General features: G+C 41.2%; 1 protein-coding gene across 1 annotated transcript in view; it reads left to right on the plus strand.

Annotated features, from left to right (window-relative positions):
- Positions 1-23091, plus strand: part of LOC149282204 (putative cation-transporting ATPase 13A4) — a 76432-nt gene that overhangs the window by 5071 nt on the left and 48270 nt on the right. Inside the window, exons 5-8 of the mRNA XM_089498526.1 lie at positions 3293-3417; positions 15710-15887; positions 16823-16901; positions 17289-17368. Of these exons, the coding sequence (XP_089354652.1) occupies positions 3293-3417; positions 15710-15887; positions 16823-16901; positions 17289-17368 (462 nt within the window). The remainder of the gene's footprint in view (positions 1-3292; positions 3418-15709; positions 15888-16822; positions 16902-17288; positions 17369-23091) is intronic.

Raw genomic sequence — 23091 nt, forward strand, 5'->3', positions numbered from 1 at the left:
ATATTGATATGATCATGGGCATTTTTGTGTGCTGTACATTTTAGGGAATTGGTGAGTCAATTGGTCAGCTATGAGATCAAAGGTTTCAGCAAGGATATTAATGGCCCCAGCCAACTGGTACCAGTTATGTGGTTGAGAAACAAGAGGCAAACTTGATCCGAAATTTCCACCAGGACCTATGTTTTGGGACCTCACATCCTATCTGCGAGAAGGTTAGATGTTGTTCTCATGTGCCAATTTATCAGGGCACATGGGAATGTTAGATGTTGTTACCATGTGCCAAAATTCAGTCCTTACGACCCACCCTGATCATAGTTTAATTAGGAATTATCTCAAGAATCATTGGAGAGAGGCAATATTTAATTTAGTCATAGACATAGCCTTCACAGTTAACACGTCCATCCCTCATGGCTCGGCACCCTGTATTTAACCTGCCTGGTTATGTCCGTGGACAAAGAAAGAAGATAGCAGATTGAAGATGGAAAAGAGAGCATAAAAGGGAGAAGATAGTAGATGTGGAAGTGGTCAGCATAGAGCATAAGAGAGTGAATGAGAGTGTGAGAGAGTTTGAATTTGGGCAACAAAGTTGCCCGGAAACGAATGGCCCAGAAAAGAACCCATTTGAACATGTCTATTTGACACACCTAGTGTAAGATCTGTAAAATGACCAGATTTTTAAAATTAAATCCAGGGGCATTTTTTTTTAATTAGCAAAGGGTAGAAAATTATATGAGAAGCATATTTTCTTCAAACTATATATGCAGTGTATTTGGTATATGTTTATGAAGTGATTGTATGATATATACGTTCTCACATTTTGTCCATGAGATAAAAAAATACTTTAGACTCTTTTGGGCAGATTAAGAGCATCATGGGCCCGGTGCTGAGGATTAAAATAGACAGAATCTAAACTCCTCGGCACCATGTGTACTGGATAAAGATGACATCAGTTCGAGGCAGATAATATACCGTATTTGCTCGATTATAAGACGAGGTTTTTTCCAGAGCAAATGCTCTAAAAAATACCCCTCGTCTTATAATCGGGGTCGTCTTATAATCAGACCTCAAATAGGTCTGACTATGAGACTAAGATCCAGATCCCCCGCAGCGGTGCAGGGGACCTGGATCCTCCTGTCTCCCCCCCCTCCCCACTTACCGGTACTTCTGAGTCCCTGGTGCTTAGTCCGGGCAGCGTTTAGAGCTCTATGCGATTCGCGTAGACAACTTCCGCTGCAGCCGGGAGGAGGTGCGTTTAGCAGCGGGGGTTGTCTACGTCCATCGCATCGCAGACCTTCCCCGGCTGTCAGAGATCACAGTTCCCCATGGAACTTTGCCAGGGGGCAGATGTGTATAACTGGGGGGACAGGTTGAAAAAAAAAAAACTTTTTTCCTATAGGGTCGTCTTATATTCAGGATTTTTCATTTTTTTTTCAGAAATTAATATTCAGATTTTGGGCGGTCGTCTTATAATCAGGGTTATCTTATTATCGAGCAAATACGGTAATCTTATGTGATGGGATTGGAGTACATCACTACACTAAAAAAGAAAGTAATCATACACGGGACACCTGAAGCCATGAGTGAAAAAAGAGTAAATAACACAAAACCTTCACTTTTCCTCTCACTGATTTCTGGGCCTAGAAAGTTTGGTCCTCTGAAGTGACTACAAATTCAGGAGGGCATTTTATCTCTGAATAAGTAAAAAATAAATCAATTTATTCCTACAGTAAGTAAAGTGACCAAATACACACCAGGACAGACTCTGCCACACCGACATCCAAACACACACACCAGGACAGGCTCTGCCACAATGACACCCAAACACACAATGATTACTTATCCCCTTACACATTAGACCAAATGTTAAAGAAATCTAATCTTCCATGTCTGCATTCCATAGCTATATGGAATAGAACTCTTTAAGGGACATGTGGGCATCTCTGTTGCAATTCCTATATCAGATTGGCGCAGCAAGGGAATCAAGGTAGTTAGAGACCTCTTTGACAGAGGTGGGCTGACCAGTTATGAATTTCTCAGAGAAAAGAGACAAATATTAGCAATTTAGAAAAATCTCTATTTGGATACAAACCCGAAAAGGCCTTGCATCACTCTATTGCTTTTTTTATTGTGTCTGGAGGTGACCTGAGTTAAGAGGGCAATCTCTGTGGGATATGCAAGTCTATCTATCCAGGCAATTTTATTAAATTACCACATTGGCATTGGCATGACAGGAGACCTCAGGCAATTATATTCTGCAAAGCAATTGGCAGATGTTGAGGGCACTCAGTATAAACATTAAAAGGGTTTGTGACAGTATACACTGTTTTAAATATCGATTGGTATATTTTCAATTGTCACTTTATCTTTTTTATCTTTAAGATTGTCACGGACCCAATGTTGCAGGACAGGGGTTTCTGTTTTTTGGTGGATGTTTTACAGGATATTTGTCATCATAAAGTGTGTATGTTGAGTTGTGTTTGAACTACCCACCGATCAGATAACTCTTTCCATGGTGATTGCTCAGGGCCACAGGGAGCTAGGACAGCGCAATGTGCGTGGGTTTTGGCGTATCTGGTTAGGGTTTGGAGCCCATTTTGCCCAGGTCACCACAGAAGGCCAAGAGGGCATCAGTGACAGGAAGTCTGAGTGGCTTGTTTTAGCAGGAATGCAGGGTGTTATGGGACGAGGACTTCATGGGGAACTGCAAGAACTGCTGAGTGTGCTATTGTATGCTAATGACCCTTAGATAATCTGGCTGTACTAAACTCACATAGTTACATATAGTTACATAGGCTGAAAAAAGACATGCGTCCATCAAGTTCAGCCTTTCCTATATCTGTTAATTTGTTGCTGTTGATCCAAAAGAAGGCAAAAAAAAACCCCGGTTCGGGGGTTCTTGTTTTTTTGGTTTGGACCCGTACATGTAGTCTTAGCTCATGCTGTGAGGTGAAGGCTAGAATAATTTGCTATTTTCACAGCTATGATCACTGGCTGTACCTTCGAATAGTGATTAGACACCCTCCTCAAGATTATCTGAACATCTTGGACAACTCTGAATAGTTAGAATTGGTGCGGTAATAGCAGATGGCCCAAAAATAGCAGAGAAAGCAAAGAATCAATGGAGGTGCTCAGCCTGAGTACTAGAAGTCCGTTACAAATTATATTTAGTGTTTTAGTGTCAGTATTATGACAGGCATATTACAAACAACCCACCCAGGACAGATTATATTAAAAGTATGTGATGTGCATTTAGTAATTTTTTCACATTCAAATTATTGTTTAAAATATTTAGGGATCATGTGGAATCTGACCTTATGTTTCTTGGATTTTTAATTATGGAAAATCGACTCAAGCCTGAAACAAAGCCTGTTCTTCAGGAGCTAACATCTGCTAATATAAGAACTGTCATGGTAACAGGTAAGTTACATTTGCAGATATGTATCTAACAGATATTTATGTTCCTTTTTTATTATATATAATAAGGAAATGTGAGTATACATATCAGCAGCATGTAGGATTCTCTTTATAATGGTTCTAAGTAGTATCTACCTACCTGGAAACGTTCCAGGGTAGGCTACGCTGAGGTCCCTTCCTTCTGGAGTAATGGCTTTGTGAAGGAAAAGGGCTAGCTCCCAGACAATGCAATTAATACAATGCAGAATTTATGAGAAAAAAACAACAATACTCTCCTAAAGGCATACTATGCAAGGACTCCTCAATCCCATATCATAACTATAGACATAAGAGAGTTGGAATCTCCTACTTTCACTCAAGATGGAGAAGCCATGTATGAAAAACAATGTACACCTTATGATTAAATAGCTTTTAGAATCACCTTGAGCAGAAATAACTTGAAGGAATTTTTTTCTGTATGACTTTAACAGTCTCTCACATTGTTGTAGAAGAATTTTGGCCCAACCTTCTTTACAACAGTGCTTCAGTTCATTGAGGTTTGCAGGCATTTATTTATGCACAACTCTCTTAAGGTCCCGCCACAGCATTTCAATCGGTTTGAGGTCTGGACTTTAACTGGGCCATTGCCACAGCTTGATTCTTTCTTTTTCAGCCATTCTGTTTCAGATTTGAAGCTGTGCTTGGGATCATTGTCCTGTTGCATGACTTAATTTTGGCCAAGCTTTAGCTGTCTGACAGATTACCTCACTTTTTACTCTAGAATAATTTGGTATACAGAGGGGTTCATAGTTGACTCAATGGCTGTAAGGTTCTCATGTCCTGTGGCTGCAAAACAAGTGCAAATCCTTACATGCAAATCATCACCCATCCACCACCGTACTTGATAGTTGGTATGAGCATTGCACTGCCTGACCATTGGCTGGAACATCCACTCCTAGGAAGATTGGCAGCTGTCTTGAATGTTTAACACTTTTGAATAACCTTCCTCACTGTATAATGATTGACTTTAAATTGTTTGGAAATGGCTTTTATAACCCTTCCCAGATTTATGAGCAGCAACAATTGCTTCTCGAATATCATTCCCGTTTTCCTCCTTGGCTCAAGACCAACGTTCTTTGGCTTTTATAGAGGTGGTCACACTTGCTGGCGATCAATTAAGCAAGATAATTTGATAAGTAGCACATGTCTGCTACTTAGCATCTTAACCCCTTGAAGACCCTTCAAGTCACTATCAGGGGAACCTTCATGTTGAAGAAAAATGTAAATTTTTTTTAAAAAAGGCAAAAAAAAATAATATATATATTAAAAATATATTTTTGTGAGCAATCCTAAAATTAGCACATTAGCTTAAAACAATTCTCGCATGGAAAGAGTTAAAATACTGGCATATTAAATGCCCATGGGGTGTCTACTTTTAAAAAATGTATGATTTGATGGGGTAAATTGAATTGGCCGGGTTCAACAATGTCCCAATTAACACGGGGGGGGAGGATGGCCACGCATCTAATTTCCAATTAGAAAAATGCACACGTACCTAATGTGGCCTTTTAGTTCCCCCCCAAAAAACCCATGCATGTGGGATATCACTGTCCTCAGATGTTGCTGAACACATATTGGGGTGTCGTGTGGGATATACCAGGAGCTGTAAATTCATACATAACATAGGTGTGTGGGGGAAAAATACACACAAAAGAATACTACTGCAAACTTTGAAAAAATTCTGGTGGTAAAATGTGTGCATGCAAAGAGTTAAAATACCCTGGGGTGTCTAGTTTTCAAAAATATATGGCTTTATTGGGCATACTGAAATGGCCCGGCTCAAAGATGTACCAAATAGGGCATGGGCAGTTGATCGCCAAACGCCAAAGTTCAACATGCGCATGCCCCAAATGTGGCCCTTTTGCCCCCAAACAGCCAGGCAAAATCATTTATGTGAGGTATCGCTGTACTCAGGAGATGTTGCTAAACACATATTGGGGTGTTTTATGATAGTGACATATACCAGAACCTGTTTATTCATACCTGAAGTAAAATGTGTGTGAAAAAACTACCATAAAGTTTGACAAAGGCTGATGGTAGAATTAGTGCTTGGAAAGGGTTAAAATACTAGCATTTGGAATACCCTGGGCTGTCTAGTTTTCAAAAATATATGACTTGATGGGGTAAATTGCATTGGCTGGCTTCAAAGATATCCGAAATGGGGGGGGGCGTGGCCAACTGAGCTCCAAGATGGACGCGTGAGTTGTGAGCTCCGTATACCCTCACTTTATAGTTCCACCGTTCAGGTCATTTAACCGAGCATGGGCAAGCCTAACAGGTCCGCGGCAACGCCGAGGTCGCAGGGTGCTAGGGACAAGCAACCACTCACCTCGGTGCGCTCCTATTTTCACGGGGCCGTCGACCACGACTCGCGGGACTCGTTCCCTAGGCCTCTCTCCGCTCCCGGTAGCCCGCAGAGTGGCGTATCTGAGGACATCAGTCCGGTTCTTCCACCCGGGGACCGCCCTGCCCCTCCTCCGGACTCACCTTGGCAAGATGCTCTTAAACACCTGCCGACGAAAGCGGACCTCATGGAGGTCGTCGACCGTGCGACACGTGGTATCCACGATGTGCTCACTGAGATTAAGTCGGATGTGAAGCACATTGGTGACCGTGTGGCTACGCTTGAAACGGACACTGGGAAGATCTCCTCCACTGTCGATCTTCTGTCTACCCAGCTACAGGACCAGGCGAGTACTATTGTTGGTCTTACTCGACGCCTCGACGACATAGATAATAGGGGCCGCAGAAATAATTTGAGAGTGCGGGGTGTCCCTGAGACTGTGGAGCTGCCTGACATTATTCCCACTCTGCGCAAGATTTTCAACACCCTACTGCAGCGTCCGTTGGACACTGATATCAAATTTGACCGGGCTCATAGGGCCCTTCGGCCGCGATCGGATGTTACACAGCCGCCTCGAGACATCATTTGCCGACTGCACGACTTCCCTGTCAAGGAATCCATCTTGGCACGCTATCGGCCAACGAATTCAGTCTCCTGGGAAGGCCACAAAATTTTGATCATTCCTGACCTCTCGCCGCAAACGCTGCAGTTTAGGCAACATTTACGTCCCATTACTGACCTGCTCCGTCGCTCGGCGACTCTGTATCAGTGGGGATTTCCTGCGGCTCTGCTGGTTCGGAGGGATGGCCGTACCTTTTCCATTCGGCAGGCGTCCGATGTGCCGGACTTTCTTGATCGCCTGGACCTCCCTCAGGTACAGGTGGAGGATTGGGAATACAGCTTCACAGCGCCACCGCGCTTGTCGGATCCTGCCCGGGCCTGGACTCCGGGCCCCCAGCGACGTAAGCGTCAGCGCCATCCGAAGGCTCCGTCACCAGCTTGAAAGAGCTCTTTTTCGCCATCCCTTCGGTGGAGCTTCAAGTTCTCCCTGCTGGCTCCTGCCTCATGGGCATCGGTGTTGCTCGTTTGCCTCCTTGTGCCCGGCCTTTTGTATCCAGTGCCTGGACTTGGACTATCTCCGCGTCGCTTCGTTTTTTTTTATTTCTACAGACTTACCTTATTCCGACGTTTTGCTTTTCCCTCCCGTATCTGTTTCGTCCGCGTCGTCCGTTTAGATCCTTATTCGGCACCCATGAGAGGGCTTGTTGCGCCTCTGGTTGCTGTGGAGGTCTTTTTGTCCTCACTCTATTGACGCTCTCTTCATTTTATTTGATTTCTATTTGTGTTGTTTACCTTTTTATTTTATTCCTTTCTTTTGCTTTGTTTACATAACTTGATTGTGTTCTGTCGTACACATGTCTCCCTATACACTTTGGTGCCCCTGGGCAGTACTTCTGGCCCCTTACGCTTACGCCACATATGTGCTGCCCCCTGCTGGTGGTTGCAGTACTCTGCATGCACTACACTACATTGACATTTTCCCCCCTTTTTTTTTTTTTCTTTTCCTCCTCGGTTTCCCTGTTCGGTGGTTTTCATTACCTCCTATTAAATATTCATGAGGGTATCTGCTCTGAATGTGTTTTTTTTTTTTTTTTTTTTAATGCTTACTCTTGGTTTGTTTGTTGGCCGCTGCTGCCCTACCGGAGCCTGCCGTCCCAAGGCGTCCTGCCTGGCGGTCCTGGTCTTAGATCGTCTTCTCGATCTACTGGCTCATTCTTCAATGCTGTTGCATTTGACGATTGCTTCGTCTTAGTTTGGTTATTTGTTATTTTGTTTCTCTTTTCTCTTCATCCTTTTTTTGTTGAGCGGTATCGATGTCATTACTGAGACGTCCCTGCCATTCTCTCCATGTCTCCTGAGTTGATACGTTTTACTTCTCTCAATGTTAGGGGGCTCAATAAGCCGCAGCAGCGCTCCAAATTGTTATATGTCTTGCGCTCCCTGAAAACTAAGATCGCTTACATTCAAGAAACACATTTTCTGGCCTCCAAACAGTTTAAGTTGTCTGATAGATATTTTCATTCGGTCTACTTCTCCAGTAGTCCGGACTCCAAAACTAAAGGAGTCGCTATCTTGATTCACAAAGACATTCCTTTTAAGGAGCTGGAGGTATGGCGGGACCCTGAGGGACGCTGTTGTTACCTCGCCGGCGGATCCGCGGTGTCCTCGTGCGGGGGAGCCGAGACGCAGCTCCCGGCTCGTCTCGCTCGCGGGAATGCGCGAACGGCAATCTCATGAATATTCATTAGGGGAATTAAAGGGACCTTTTATCTTTTTTCCTCCTCCCCCTTAATTAGGTGGGTAGGAGGATCTAGGGATGGAGGGATATTTAAACCCTCAGTTTAGAGCTATACCTTGCCTGTGATAGAGCCTTTATTGCCTACACTAGCGTTCCTGTACTTGATTTGACTTATTGTTGCCTGAACTCTGCTTGAACCTGACCACCCGTTGTTTGCTGCCTGCCTTTACCTGAACTCAGTTTGTACCTGACTATCCGTTGTTTGCTGCCTGCCCTGACCTCTGCTCGTGACCCCGACTATCCGTGTTTGCTGCCAGTCCTGATCTCTGCTCGTGACCCCGACTATCCGATTGTCTGCTCCTATACCATCTGTTCCTGCATTACTCGTCATCACCGCTTGGGGCGCCTTTCCTTGTACTGCAGCGTGGATCTACAGCCTGAACCACCGTTAGTGACAGCTGTCTGTTTATTAAATGTTTTATTGGTCAACAAAAGGTCACCATGGCTAACCTATATGCCCCAAATAAGAATCAAGCTGCGTTTCTAGTGCGAGTTTAACTAAGTTGTCTGCCTTTCAGGAGGGCCTCACCGTCCTGGGGGGCGACTTCAATTTGGTCCTGAATCCTGCCATGGACTGCTCTGCCTCGACTTCTCATATTTCATTTTCTAGCATTAATAAGGTTAAGAGGCATTTGCACCTTAGCCAGTTGGTTGACGTGTGGAGGGCGCAGCATCCCCGGGATCGTGATTATACTTACTTTTCTGCTCTACATAAACGCTACACCAGAATTGATATGTTTTTTCTTTCCCACCATCACTTGTCCCTTCTTTTTAAGACAGACATTGGTATCCAATCCTTAAGTGATCATGCCCCTGTCTGTCTTTCCCTCTCCCTCCCCAGCCTGCCTACGAGACTTTGGTCTTGGCGCCTGAATGACAACCTTCTGGGGAACCTTCAGGATGTTGCGGACCTGTCCGGTCACCTTCATACCTACTTCCAGGAAAACGTCTCCCCTGACACCCCCTTCCCTACTGTCTGGGAGGCCCATAAAGCGGTCATTCGGGGCCATCTGATCAAACTGGGTTCTCGGAACAAAAAATTGGAATTAGCTTCTATTTTAAATCTTAACCAACGTGTTGCCCAATTGGAGTTGTGCCATAAGCGCACCGGTGATGACGCTCTTCGTGACCACCTGGCTTCCCTTTTAAATGATAAAGTTAAGCGTAACTTCCTGCTTCTGAGGAAACACTTTTTTGAGCTGGGGGATAAGCCCGGTAAGTCTCTGGCCAAGGCTCTCCGACATAAACGCTCGGCCACGTATATACCTAAAATACGTGACGCGCAGGGGACCCTCCATTACCACTCTGAGCGAATCGCTCAATGTTTTCAATCCTTTTATCAAAAGTTGTACAACCTGCCGTCCCCCTCGGATAGTTCCGTTCGGGATGCCATAGACACATGTTTATCCAAATATCAGACACTCCGTATCTCCAGGGATAATAGGGCGGCATTAGACGCCCCTATTACCTTGGAGGAGCTGGATCAGGCCTTGAAGCTCCTGCCGCGGGGCAAATGCCCAGGGCCGGATGGTTTCTCCCCGGTATATTACCGAAAATTTCTCCCTGTGCTAGGCCCTCATTTGTTGAAGCTCTTTGGGGTTCTTTCCAAGGGCTCGCCTTTACACCCTTCTTCTAACACTGCTGTAATCACTGTGGTCCCCAAGCCCGGTAGGGATAATGAATGCTGCGGTAGCTACCGGCCAATTTCGCTCATAAATACCGATCTGAAGCTGCTGGCCAAGATACTTGCGCTTCGGCTCCAGCCCCTGATTCCCTCCCTTGTCCACCTTGATCAGGTGGGCTTTGTTCCTGGCAGGGAGGCACGGGATAATACGATTCGTCTGCTTAATCTCATGGCGTACTCTCAACACCATAAAACTCCCTCTGTTTTGCTATCTATGGACGCGGAAAAGGCCTTTGACAGGGTGGCCTGGCCCTTCGCGCCCGCTGTACTACTTCCTTCCCCTTTCATTGGCGTTCCGATAATATTAAATATCTTGGTCTTTTTATTTCCCCTGACCTTTCCGACCTCGCCTCTCTTAATTTCATCAGACTTCTCCGCTCCATTGATTCTGATTTGAAGAGATGGTCGTTCCCCCATCTCTCCTGGTTTGGTCGAATGGGGGTCCTTAAAATGAATGTCCTCCCTAGGTTACTCTATCCCATCCAGACCCTGCCCATTTTTTTACCGAGGTCGTTCTTTAGGGCCTGCCAGAGGCTTTTCACTGGATATGTTTGGAGGGGAAGGGCCCCCAGGCTCTCTTATTCTCATTTGACTAGACCGAAGTTGTTGGGTGGTGTGGGGCTCCCTAATATTGAGCTTTATTGGTTGGCCTCCCATCTCCGGCGGCTTGTAGAGTGGTCCATCTTTGCGCCTAAACTCTGGGTTGCTATGGAGCATTCAATTTTTGCCCACCATATCTCAGTTATACCTTGGGTTCCTGAGCCGTCACGCCTCCTGCTCATCCCACGTCACCCTACCGTCTCGCCTACCTTGAGGGTTCTTAAGAGAGTCCTCTCCAGGGGTTATCTCCTTACTCATCCTGGTCCCCTCACGCCTGTCTCGCATAACCCGGCTTTTGTCCCAGGTTTGTCTCTTGCACACTTGGGGGCATTGTTGCCTGCCGGGACTTATGTGCTCCGGCTGCATCATGTCCTCGCGGGTTCCTCTTTGCGCCCGCTTCTTGACCTTTGCAAACTCCGTCCTGTTCCCAAACACTTTAATTTCTTTTATATCCAACTTAGGCATTTTGTTTCAGGCTTGCTCAGAGATCCCCGGGTGCTGCGTCCTCTCACGACCTTTGAATCCCTGTGTGATGTTGGCAAGGAGACCCCACATCTCCTGTCTCTTTTGTATTCAGCCCTGCTGGACACCACTTGTAGGACCAAGCCGTATTACTATAGCTTCTGGGAGAGCGAGTTGGGGCTTCAGTTTTCGGATCAGGAATGGGGCAACATTGCTTACCTTACTCATAAGGGGTCCATTTCTAGTAAGACGCAAGAACTGGCGTTTAAGATACTCACCAGATGGTACAGGGTCCCTGTGGAACTCCATAAGTTCTTGCCTCAGGTTTCTGCGCTGTGTTGGCGATGCGAGTGGTCCGCGGGTTCCTATGTTCACATTTGGTGGGAATGTCCCTTGGTACGCCCATTCTGGTCTGTGGTGTTTGCGATTATCAAGGAGGTTTGTGACCCTGACTACCAGTTGACGCCTCAGCTGGTTCTCTTACAGGCCCCTCCTATCCCGATTGGTCGCTATAAGCGCTCCCTGACCCTACACTTTCTGAACGCAGCCAGGGCCCTGATTCCTCAGCTCTGGAGATCACATTCCACACCTCCGATTAGGCTATGGTTGCAGAGGATTAACTTCCTTTGCCATATGGAGTCCCTGGTTATGGCTTCTAAGGGCTTGTCGCATAAACATGACCTGCGTTGGTTTCATTGGAAGACCTTTCTCCTGTCTCCGAGGTTTCCTGCCATAGTGGGTGTGGATGCCCCGCCGTCTCTCTGAGTGTTCTGCTCTCCCTACTTCGCATGTACGCACTCCCCTGCATTTTTGATTACTTACCCCCTTATAGCTTTCGATTTCTCCTTTCATTTTTGTCATTACAGTCGATGCCGCTCACGTTTTCACGTTTTTACATTTGTCGTTTGATTGTTTTGATCAATGCCTCACATTCAGTGCTTTCACGCGCTGAGACGGTGTGCACACGATTATTGCCAGTACTTACTTGATTCTCGCAGATCTTTGCATACACTGCTCTTGCTTTCTCAATTGAACCGCATGTTGTGCTACTTACCTGGTGTCACTCTGTCGCTAAGGATATGGGTACCCTGTATTGCATGCCTTTTCGCCTATGGTCTTTTAATGTGGTTTTAAGTCATGTTTTGTATAACTTGGTATGTTTGTACCTGTGTTCCTCGTATGTTCACTCACTTTTGTGACTGTGTGCCGTTGTGGTTCTCTTTGCAATAAATGGAATTGAAAAAAAAAAAAAAGATATCCGAAATGGCACATGGGGGGAAGAATTACCAGATTTGGAAAAAATGGCTTTGAAATAGCAAAACGCTACCTGTACTTATTGCCTCCATAATGTGTAGAAAAAAGCAAAAAAACATAAAAACATTGGGTATTTCTAAACTCAGGACAAATAGTAGAATCTATTTAGCAGGTTTTTTCATTACCTTTTATAGATGAGTAAAAGATTTTTCAACTAAAAGTTAGAAACAGTCATTTTTTTTTTCTAAATTTTTCACCATATTTTATACTTTTTTTTAATAGTAAATATGATACAATCGAAACAATGTCATCTAAAGAAAGCCCTTCTTGTCCTGAAAAAAACAATATCTAATGTGTGTGGGTTCAGTAAACGGAAAAGAAGAAAATTACAGCTAAACACGAGCAGCGCAGAAATGTTAAAACGGCCATTGTCACGAAGGGTACAAAAAGTAAAATCAGCCTTTGTCACGAAGGGGTTAAATTATATGGATGCAGTAAGGGTTTACTTACACATACACACGACTTCTCCATTATTGTTGGCTAAATCATGAGATGGTGTTATATGTCATGTGTTGTTCATCTGAAGTTGTATTTACCAAATTTTTAGGACTGCTTGGGAACAGGTGATTGTTATTATGTGCTGATATGTAAAATCATAGAATACAAAGAAAGTATACTTTCTTTGTATTCACACAAGGTGTCTTCATGTTCTTCCTACCTATTGCCTCCTGTGACCACATTGCAAATGTTTCCTGTATCGCAGTTGTAAAACTGGAAAAACCACTTGGTTTGTGGGGATTCAATAGACATGTATTACAACTATAGCACATAAAGAAGCCCTTCACTTGAACACGCCCTGCTGGATTCTATGTTCTATGAAGCTAGGGGCTAGAATGTTCTTTACATTTCTAGATAATCTGATGCCTCTCTGGTATATAGAGCTATATTGAGTCACACATTATATTTCCATTTTTTTTATTTTCATTCTTTCTCTGAGATTTGTTAATAGCTATCCTGCCTATTTCCTCTATAATTGCACCCAACTTATCTTTGATAACCTGTATTTACTCAAATTTGTACAATTGCACCTGATACGTGTGAACTGACTTTTTGATACTCCCTCAAGCCACCATCATTGTAGCACTGCAAAAGCAGTATATATGTGTGTGTGTGTGTGTGTGTATGTATGTATATGTATATAAATATATATGTGATATATATATATATATATATATATAGTGACATTATAAACAAAAACATTTATTTGTTTAAAACATAACTTGGACAGGTAAGTTTGAGGTCCTCTGGCATTTTGCTTTCGGGAAATAGTTTTGAGTCTTTGATCTTGTTCCAAGTAGCCCAGAATGCAACATTCATTCGAAAACATAACTGAAAGGTAGAACAAAAACCTAAAAATTCTGTGTTCCAGTGGGCATCTTGAAAATCTTGAAGGTGTGTGCTTTTAGGGAATATGTACTTTTATGAGGGTAAATTGAAATTTAACCTCTGCTGTGTCTCAAATCAGACATTGGCTTATTAAAGAGATCTGTCAAAATTCCATGCTTGAAAACTGAATTGCACGTGTTCCAATTTTGACCCCACAACATCTGATAAACATGACTTACCCATGCATGTGGGGCATTGCTGTACCCAGGCGATGATGCTGAATACAAATCGAAAACTTTTATAGTCTTTCACATATCCCCTCAGAAATCAAAGATGGTGAAACTGCAAAGTGGTTGTGAAAAATGCTTTCCTTTTTTGTTACACAAACTGTGAAAGGTGCTGATGTGGAACATGCCAACATGCCCCTAATCAGATTCCCTGTGCTGTATAGTTTTTAAAAATATGCACTGCAAATAAGGCTCTGCTCTGCCCTTCCAAGTTTGAAAACTGAAATGCACATGTCCAGAAATTGCATGTACCTTGAGAAAGAAATGTACTGAAATACTTTGTTTTATATATATATATTGTGTTTGTGGCAATTAAAAATATATATATTGCACTATGTGTGATGGGAGTTATTTTGTACCATCGTCAATATCTGGCTCAGCATACAGTTATAGCAATGGTGTACTACCATCAGTGCCTGGCTTGGTATGTAGTGGTGGGAGTCATGCTGTACCATCTGTGTATGGCTTTCTATATAATAAGTTATACCATACCACCGTCTTTGTCTTGCTCACTTTATGACGATAGGTGTTATGCTGTACCACTGTCTGGATATATAATGGTAGAAGTCATGCTGCACAACTGTCCGTGTCTGGCTCAGCATAAAGTGATGGTAGTTATGCTGTACCACCCTCAGTGACCAGCTTCCTATTTATTTATGGGAGTTATGCTGTACCATCATTGGTTTCTTACGGATCATTATGTAATGATGGGAGTTGTGGTGTACCACCATATGGCTCAGTACATTTTGATGGGAGTTATACTGTGCCACCTTCCGACTCAGCATATAGTATTGTGAGTTATGCTGTTCTACCCTCAGTGTCTGCCTTACTGTTAATGATATGATTAAGAAATTATATGGATATGAAATATACTGTACCAATGTCAGTGTCACTCTCATTGTCTAACTCAATATATAATGATAGGAGTCATTAAGTACAACCTTCAATGTCTAGATCACTATTTAGCAACGCGAGTTATGTTGTAAAACACTCCTCCTCATTTGTTGTTTCTGTAAGTCAAATTTTATGCTATATACTACTTGTTATGTCCTGCCTACTCATTGTACAGGGCTACGGAATATGATGATGCTATATAAAACAATGCATAATAATAACCTTTGTAAATGCAATAGCACTTTTTACTTATTAGATGCGGCAATCGGATGCTGTATCTGTATTAGGTATTGGTGGACGTTTCCAAGCTAATTTTGCTGTACAGCCACAGCCTAGTTTCTCCTATAGCACATAGAGGCAACCTTATTACTTATGCGCTGTTTGCACTTGATCAGGTCTGAGTGCCATTTGTTTTGTGAGTGTATTTTAATAAATATATCAATTGCGTTTATGTTGAAGACAGTGTCACTGGATACACCTGTAACAGACATACAGTCTCCGTATTTTGTTTTAAATAATTTCAAGTGGCCGTAGGAGATGCCAACTCTCTCATGTCTCTAACTCCAGACAGCCTTTAGTCAGTGGGGTCTAGATAGGCTGCTGAGGTAAATTGGTGGAACGTGAGCAGGTCAAATAAACATCACGTGCTAATGGAAATAAGAAACTAATCCAGGGACGAGGGGAAGATGGCCAATGAACACCTATTAACAATGCTGTACAGATCAGTTGTACATTTGAAAAAGATAAAGTTAAATGCTGGTGGTGCAATATAAAAAAAAATATGTAGATGTGAAACTAATACAATGAAATTACCGTATATAATTTAGATGGGGGGAAAAATATCTGTGTAATGAGAAACAAACTGTTTTTTTTAGTATAAGCATTTAAAGTGTTTACTTTGAAAATGATCATATATGTCTCCTAATATTGTGGTTGTATCTAATCAAAGCTTTTTTCCCCTTCTTCTTCAATATATATATATGAAGGTGATAATATTCATACAGCCTGTACTGTTGGAATAAACTCTGGGATGGTCCCAGGCTGTGCTAATTTATTAATAATAGATGCTACCAACCCAGAGGAAGACTCTCCGGCATCAGTTGTGGTCCAACTAGTGGAAAAGAACCAAGAGGAGGAGAATACACCAAATGTAGGTTCAACGTTGTTATAATTTGTAGCTCATGTAATCAACTGGAAGGTGAGCGTCTAATTATATCATGCGATCGGCTCTACAGCAGACCCACATGTGCTTCAGAAGCTGACAACTTCTTATCAAGAAGGAATACACTGATGACGCTCGCTGCATAAAGCTTTATAAAAGACCAAATAATATTACTTAAAGGAGAGAAAAAATATATTTTACATTATTGTTCTTTTAATCCTTTTTTATTATTCGCTATAGATTCTCTATCTACTCAACAGCCCAACTTTAGAGCCTTGGTGTTATACTTGACTCCACTCTCCTTAAATAGGAAATAATTTGAAAAAATATTAAAATAGTGCTGTATATAGTAATGCAGGTTATCATTGATAAAAACCCAGATTTATGTGTAAACCAGGAGGGTGACATTATTGTCATATGATAATCTTGGTGGTCTCAAAAATCACACCATTGATTTTTTTTAATTTTTTTTTTAGTTTTTTTTATGTCAATGTTAGTGAAGTCCATTCCTCCATAGACTTTTATTATTTAGAGTGTGGTTTGGAGATTAAGACTGAACCATTATATTGTTTGTCAAAAGCATTATAAGTAGTGAGGTTGGGCTGAATTAACTGAGCTACAACACATTCAATTACTAGTATGCAGCTGTCCGAAAACCTTATATTATGCAAAAACTGGAGCTATTTAAAAAAAAAATAAACGGCAGAATATTTTTTTAAACCTATTTTTAATCTTATTCTAGTAAATAGAATCTTCTACTTCTGTATTAGTTTATCTTAATTTATCACAATGTTTACATTTTTTTTTTAAACTGCCATATGTTTTATTTTTATTTATTTTTTTACTTCTCCCTGTTTATAATACTGAATATATTGCAGATGAAAAAAATAAAGGTTGCGTTGAGTGGTAATGAAATATTTTTCAGTCAAGATGCAAGAATAGGCAAGTATCATTATGCCATAAGTGGAAAATCCTATCAAATTGTCAGCCAACATTTCCCTAATTTGGTATCACATGTAAGTATCAAAATCATAAGCATTTCAAAACCCTTTACTTTTCACTTTATAGAAAAATAAATTGAAAGAAAAAAAATGACAGGTATCTTATTTTACTTGTAATTATTTTGTCAATTTCTAAGCCAATATTTTTTCTGTGATATGAACTATTTCTTCTACATCTGAACCCAATATAGTATGTTCCACTTATATCCATTCAGGTATTAAGTCCCAGGTGAAACCCTTAAATTCCATCTTGTAGCATACATAATTTTTCTGACAATGGATTGAATTTAAGAACTTTCAGTAAAAAGAGAGAAGCCAAAATTGAAATGGCAATTATTGAGCTTAATTATATATATTAATAGCAAAAAAAGATTTACTGCAATTTTAGTTTTTTTTATGCAGATCCTTCTCAATGGGACAATCTTTGCTAGAATGACTCCAAGACAAAAATCTAATGTTATAGAAGATTTGCAAAAGATGAAGTAAGTTCTTCAGAGATGGTTTAAACCAAAAGCTGAATGCAATATGAGATATTGTATAAAATCTGCAAGATCTATTCAATTACCATAATGTGAAATCACATGTATGATATTTACAAACCATTTTGTTCTATATTTTAAATTGCGCAGAGAGTACAAGTATTTTATATATTTGCAAAAGAACATGTCCCTCACACTCGGGCTGCCCCATATCTCTGGAATCTACTCCCAAGGAACCTTCAGCATTCACCCTCCCTCCCAACATTTAAGAAACATCTCAAAACTCACTTCTTCAGAGAAGCCGCACCATCTTAACTGCTAGAACTTCCTTGTCATTGATACAACCGCCAAACTACCTCTCACCCTTTCTCTGTGCCTTATGTTTGTTACCCCCATTCCCTCAAGATTGTAAGCTTGCGAGCAGGGCTCTCTCCACCTAATGTATCGGTTTGTCTTAGTCTGTGAAAAGTAAAGTGTTGTGCAAATATACATATATATATATTGAACTTATGAAGTGACAATATATTGAATTCCACCAAAAACAACACAAAGTGTATCCCACAGAAAATTCATTTGAGCAATACTTATATTTCTCTCAGTTGTTAAACAGGACATCCATCCGTTGTGTCAACGGAACATATTAGCATGTGAAAAATAAAAAACAAACAGAGATCATAGTGCTTTTCGTCTTTAGGTAAATATGTATCAAATGCTTCCCCCAGGATAGTATTGAGCTGATTTGCTCAAGTTCATGGGTTTCCCTCGGGAAGATCATGCCAAACGAATCTTACTGATTTTTTTTGATTGGGTGACTAAAGTAATCGATCAAGGTGGTGCAGTAGACATTGTGTATCTGGATTTCAGTAAGGCCTTTGACACTGTCCCACATAGAAGACTTATAAATAAACTGGATTTAGGGGTAATGATTTCTGAGGATTTAAAGGTAGGCAGACAATGCAGTAGAGCAGCAGGGATTACGAGCAGAATTGTTGGTTGTATAGCGAGAGGTATTAGCAGTAGAAAGAGGGAAGTGCTCATGTCGTTGTACAGATCACTGATGAGACCTCACTTGGAGTATTGTGTACAGTACTGGAGACCGTATCTCCAGAAGGATATAGAAATGTTGGAGAAAGTGCAGAGAAGGGCTACCAAAATGGTTTGTGGATTACAGGATAAACCTTACCAGGACAGGTTAAATGATCTTAACCTATATAGCTTGGAAGAAAGACGGGACAGGGGGATATGATAGAAACATTTAAATACTTAAAGGAAATCAACAAGATAAAGGAAGAGAGTTTACTTAAAAGGAGAAATACAACCACAACAAGAGGACACAACCATAAACTAGAGGGGCAAAGGTTTAATGGTAACATCAGAAAATATTACTTTACAGAAAGCGTAGTTGACACGTGGAATAGCCTTCCAGCAGAAGGGGTAGATGTAAATACAGTAAAGGCATTTAAGCAAACATGGAATAGGCATAAGGCCAAGCTAGATACAGGATAAGGGCAGGTACTAAAGGAAAGTACTCAGAGGTTGGGCAGACTGGATGGGCCTACTGGTTCTTATTTGCCGTCGCTTTCGAAGTTTCTATGTGACTGTGTTACTATCCTGGGGGAAGCGTTTGATACATATTTACCTAAACACGGAAACACGGATGGATGTCCTGTTTAACAATTGAGAGAAATATAAGTATTGCTCAAATTTATTTTCTGTGGGATACACTTTGTGTTGTTTTTGGTGGAATTCAATTTATTGTCCCTTCATAAGTTCAATATATATATATTTTTATTTTTTTTTTGCGCAACACTTTACTTTTCACAGACCAAGAGAGCCCTGCTTGCAAGCTTACAATCTTGAGGGAATGGGGTGAAAAACATAAGGCACAGAGAAAAATGATAGGTAGTGTGGTGGTTGTATCAGTGATAAGGAGGTTCTAGCAGCTAAGATGGTGCGGCTTCTCTGAAGAAGTGGGTTTTGAGATGTTTCTTGAATGTTGGTAGGGAGGGTGAATGCTGAAGGTTCGTTGGGAGTAGATTCCAGATATATGGGGCAGCTCTCTGCGCAATTTAAAATATAGAACAAAATGATTTGTAAATATCATACATGTGATTTCACGTTATAGTCATTGAATAGATCTTGCAGATTTTATACAATATCTCATATTTTTTATTTTTTTTTTCACATGCTAATATGTTCCCGTGACACAACGGATGGATGTCCTGTTTAACAATTGAGAGAAATATAAGTATTGCTCAAATTTATTTTCTGTGTAATACACTTTGTGTTGTTTTGGATGGAATTCAATTTGTCAATTCATAAGTTCAATATATATATATATATTTATTTTTTTTGTGCAACACTTTACTTTTCACTGAATATTGTTTGTGGTATAGGGGCTGTACCTCTAGTGTTTGCAGCACTGTTCTTCACTATATATTTTGTCTGTATGAATCAATATATATACTTTTTAGCGCCTGATCATCACTTTAATTATTATCGGTTTGTCTTAGTCTGTCAATTCTCGTCTTGTCATACCCTTTGAACTTATGTATTGTATTAAGCGCTGCGTAAATTGTTGGCGCTATATAAATAAAAGATAATAATTATTATTAGTTTGTCTTAGTCTGTCAGTTCTTGTCTTGTCATACCCCTTGAATATATGTATTGTATTAAGCGCTGCGTAAACTGTTGGTGCTATATAAATAAAAGATAATAAAAATAAAAATCTCCCATATATAGTTTCCCTACTATCTTAACTCTAAATGTAATATGCTTTTAGAGGTGCAGGACACTCCAGTCACCACTGTCTCAATTTCAAGCCAGTTTTTGGCATCTTAGAACAGCTGATCATTTGCAGAAACACACTAAAATCAATTAATTTGCATTCTGCAAATGCACAGATGGGTCTCTTTAGACCCCCTCGAACTCATGAGTTAACAGTAGCAAGGATTAGTATCCCTGCAGAAACTATACTGTGCAGGATATGCATTGAGCTGATAGCAATGCTGCAATGCACGTAGCTGGTAGTGATGGGAAGTTCGGATCATTAAAGTGAATCGGATCATTTCGATTCGTTCACTGAAATGATCCGATTCATGATCCGGATCTTCGGATCACTCAGTGTGTCTGCACGGAGTTACTGTTTTCCAGTAACTCCGTGCAGGCACACTAACGATTGGCCCCGCCCCTTTCATTATGAATCCTCCCCCCTGCCTCCAGTGATGTCAATAAAGGCAGAGAGTCGTTCAAAGATTCGGATCTTACAGGGATCCGAATCTTACAGGGATCCGGATCACTGTAAGATCCGGATCACTGTAAGATCCGGATCATTGTAAGATCCGGATCTTTGAACGACTCTCTGCCTTAATTGGCATTCTAATCATTCAGAGAATATCACCATACTGTTATAAATAATACATTAATAATCACTGCCCCCAGGATTTACATTCCCCTTTACCTGCAACTGCACCTTAAGCTAACTTTATTAAATTTAATTAAATTAACCCTCACCATTAAATTAACCCTAAACACCTCATCAACCATGACTGCCCCTAAAATTAACCCTTAACACCCCATCAACCATGACTGCCCCTAAAATTAACCCTAAACACCCCATTAACCATAACTGCCCCCAAATTAACCCTAAAGACCCCATTAAGCATAAATGCCCCCAAATTAACCCTAAACACCTCATTAAGCATAACTGCCACTAAATTAACACTAAAGACCCCATCAACCATACCAATTTATTAGGTAATTTATCTGGAGTACATGCAATTAATTTAGGGGCAGTTATGGTTAATGGAGTATTTAGGGTTAATTTCAGGGGCCGTTATGGTTAATGGGGTCTTTAGGGTTCATTTCAGGGGCCGTTATGGTTAATGGGATCTTTACGGTTAATTTCAGGGGCAGTTATGGTTGATGGGGTATAAGGGTTAATTTTATGCTGATGACTGAGGGTTAATTTAATTAATAAAGTAAACTGTAGGTGCAGTTATAGGTAAAGGGGGGGCAAACTCGGGGGAATCTAAATCCTGGGGACAGTGTGAACATTTATAAATAAATACATTAATAAAGTATGGTATCAGTAATATTCTCTGAATGATTCGAATCTCTATAAGATTCGGATCCTTGTAAGATCCGGATCCCTGTAAGATTCGAATCATTTGAATCTTCGGATCATTCGACTCTTCGGATCATTCGACTCTTCGGATCATTCGACTCTTCGGATCATTCGACTCTTTGAACGACTCTCTGACTCTGAGTCATCGTTCCTGTGTGAATTAATGAGCTGTAACCTGACCCCAGAGTCTGTGTCTGAGTGCTCTGCAGATGACTCACAGCTCTAGGATCAGGTTACAGCTGCATGATTCACAGACTGAACCGCTACAAATGAATCGTTCAGTCTGGTGAACCGATTCATCCGGATCACTAAAAAGAACCGGATCAAATGAACGATTCGTTCATGATCCGGACATCACTAGTAGCTGGGAGGCAGGGGGAAGAGAGCAAATGCAAAAGAGTTCTGAGTAATCCCTCTATGCTTTTGCATGCCAGAGAAAAATATATTAATTAAATAAGATATTAATTTAAAGGTGCTAGCATATGCATTAAAGGGCAAATGATGGGTAGAGTGTCCCTATAATTAGATCTACGATGATTAGCCACATTTTATTATCAATCCACACTTAATCAAAATAACCCAGCGCTTGAATTTCTCACACCCACCTTTATGCTTTTGCTTTATACAGTTGCAGAAAAAAAAATGTAAACCCTTCGAAATTGCCAATATGTTTGCATAAATCAGTCGTTAAATTTTATCTCATCTTCAACTGATCACAACAACAAGCAGTCTGCTTTAGCTAATAACAATTATTAAACATATTGTGCAAACATGGAAAAAGTAAGAAAACTCTTGGATTTAATAATTAGTTGACTCTCAGTTGGCAGCCATAACCAAAACCAAGCGTTTTTTGTAGGCGCAGACCTGCACAATGATCAGGAGGAATTTTGGAAAACTGTTTCAGTTCAGCAATATTGTTGTTTGGGGAGAATTCCTCTCTTGAGGTCATGCCACAGCATCTCAATTGGGTCAGTACTATCACTGGGCCACTCCAAGAGGCATGTTTTGTTCTGTTGAAACTATTCTGTTCTTGATTTACTTCTGTGGTGTGGGTCATTGTCCTGTTTTCATAGCGTGTTTGTTTAATATTATTTATTATTATTATTATTATTATTTGTTTTATATAGCATCATCAAATTCCATAGCGCTGTACAATGGGTAGACAGGACATAACAAGTATTATGTAACATAACAAATTGACTAACAGAGACAACAGGTGAGGAGGGTCCTGCTCAAATGAGTATTACACAATAGGTAAAAGTGCCGTTGTTAGGGATAGACCAGCCACACTAGTAAAAGTATTGCAGGGGAGGGAGTAGGAAAGGTGAGCTAAAGGAATATGGGAAGGCGTTAGTGTGCTATGTTGTAAGCATCCTTAAAGAAGTGGGTCTTGAGGGATTTTTTGAAGGAATAAAGGCAGGGGGAGAGATGGATAGACCGGGGGAGAGCATTCCAGAGGATTGGGGCAGCCCTTGAGAAATCTTGTAAGCGGGCATGAGAGCTAGAAATCAGAGGAGAGGATACAAGGAGATCATTGGATGAGCGGAGAGACCGGTTAGGAGTGTATTTAGAGATGAGTGAGGAGCCGCTGTGAAGGGCT

The sequence above is a fragment of the Sceloporus occidentalis genome, unplaced genomic scaffold, assembly GCF_023333645.1.
Source record: "Sceloporus occidentalis isolate IW3139 unplaced genomic scaffold, rSceOcc1.0.p SCAF_121, whole genome shotgun sequence".
In the NCBI taxonomy this organism is placed as follows: domain Eukaryota; kingdom Metazoa; phylum Chordata; class Lepidosauria; order Squamata; family Phrynosomatidae; genus Sceloporus; species Sceloporus occidentalis.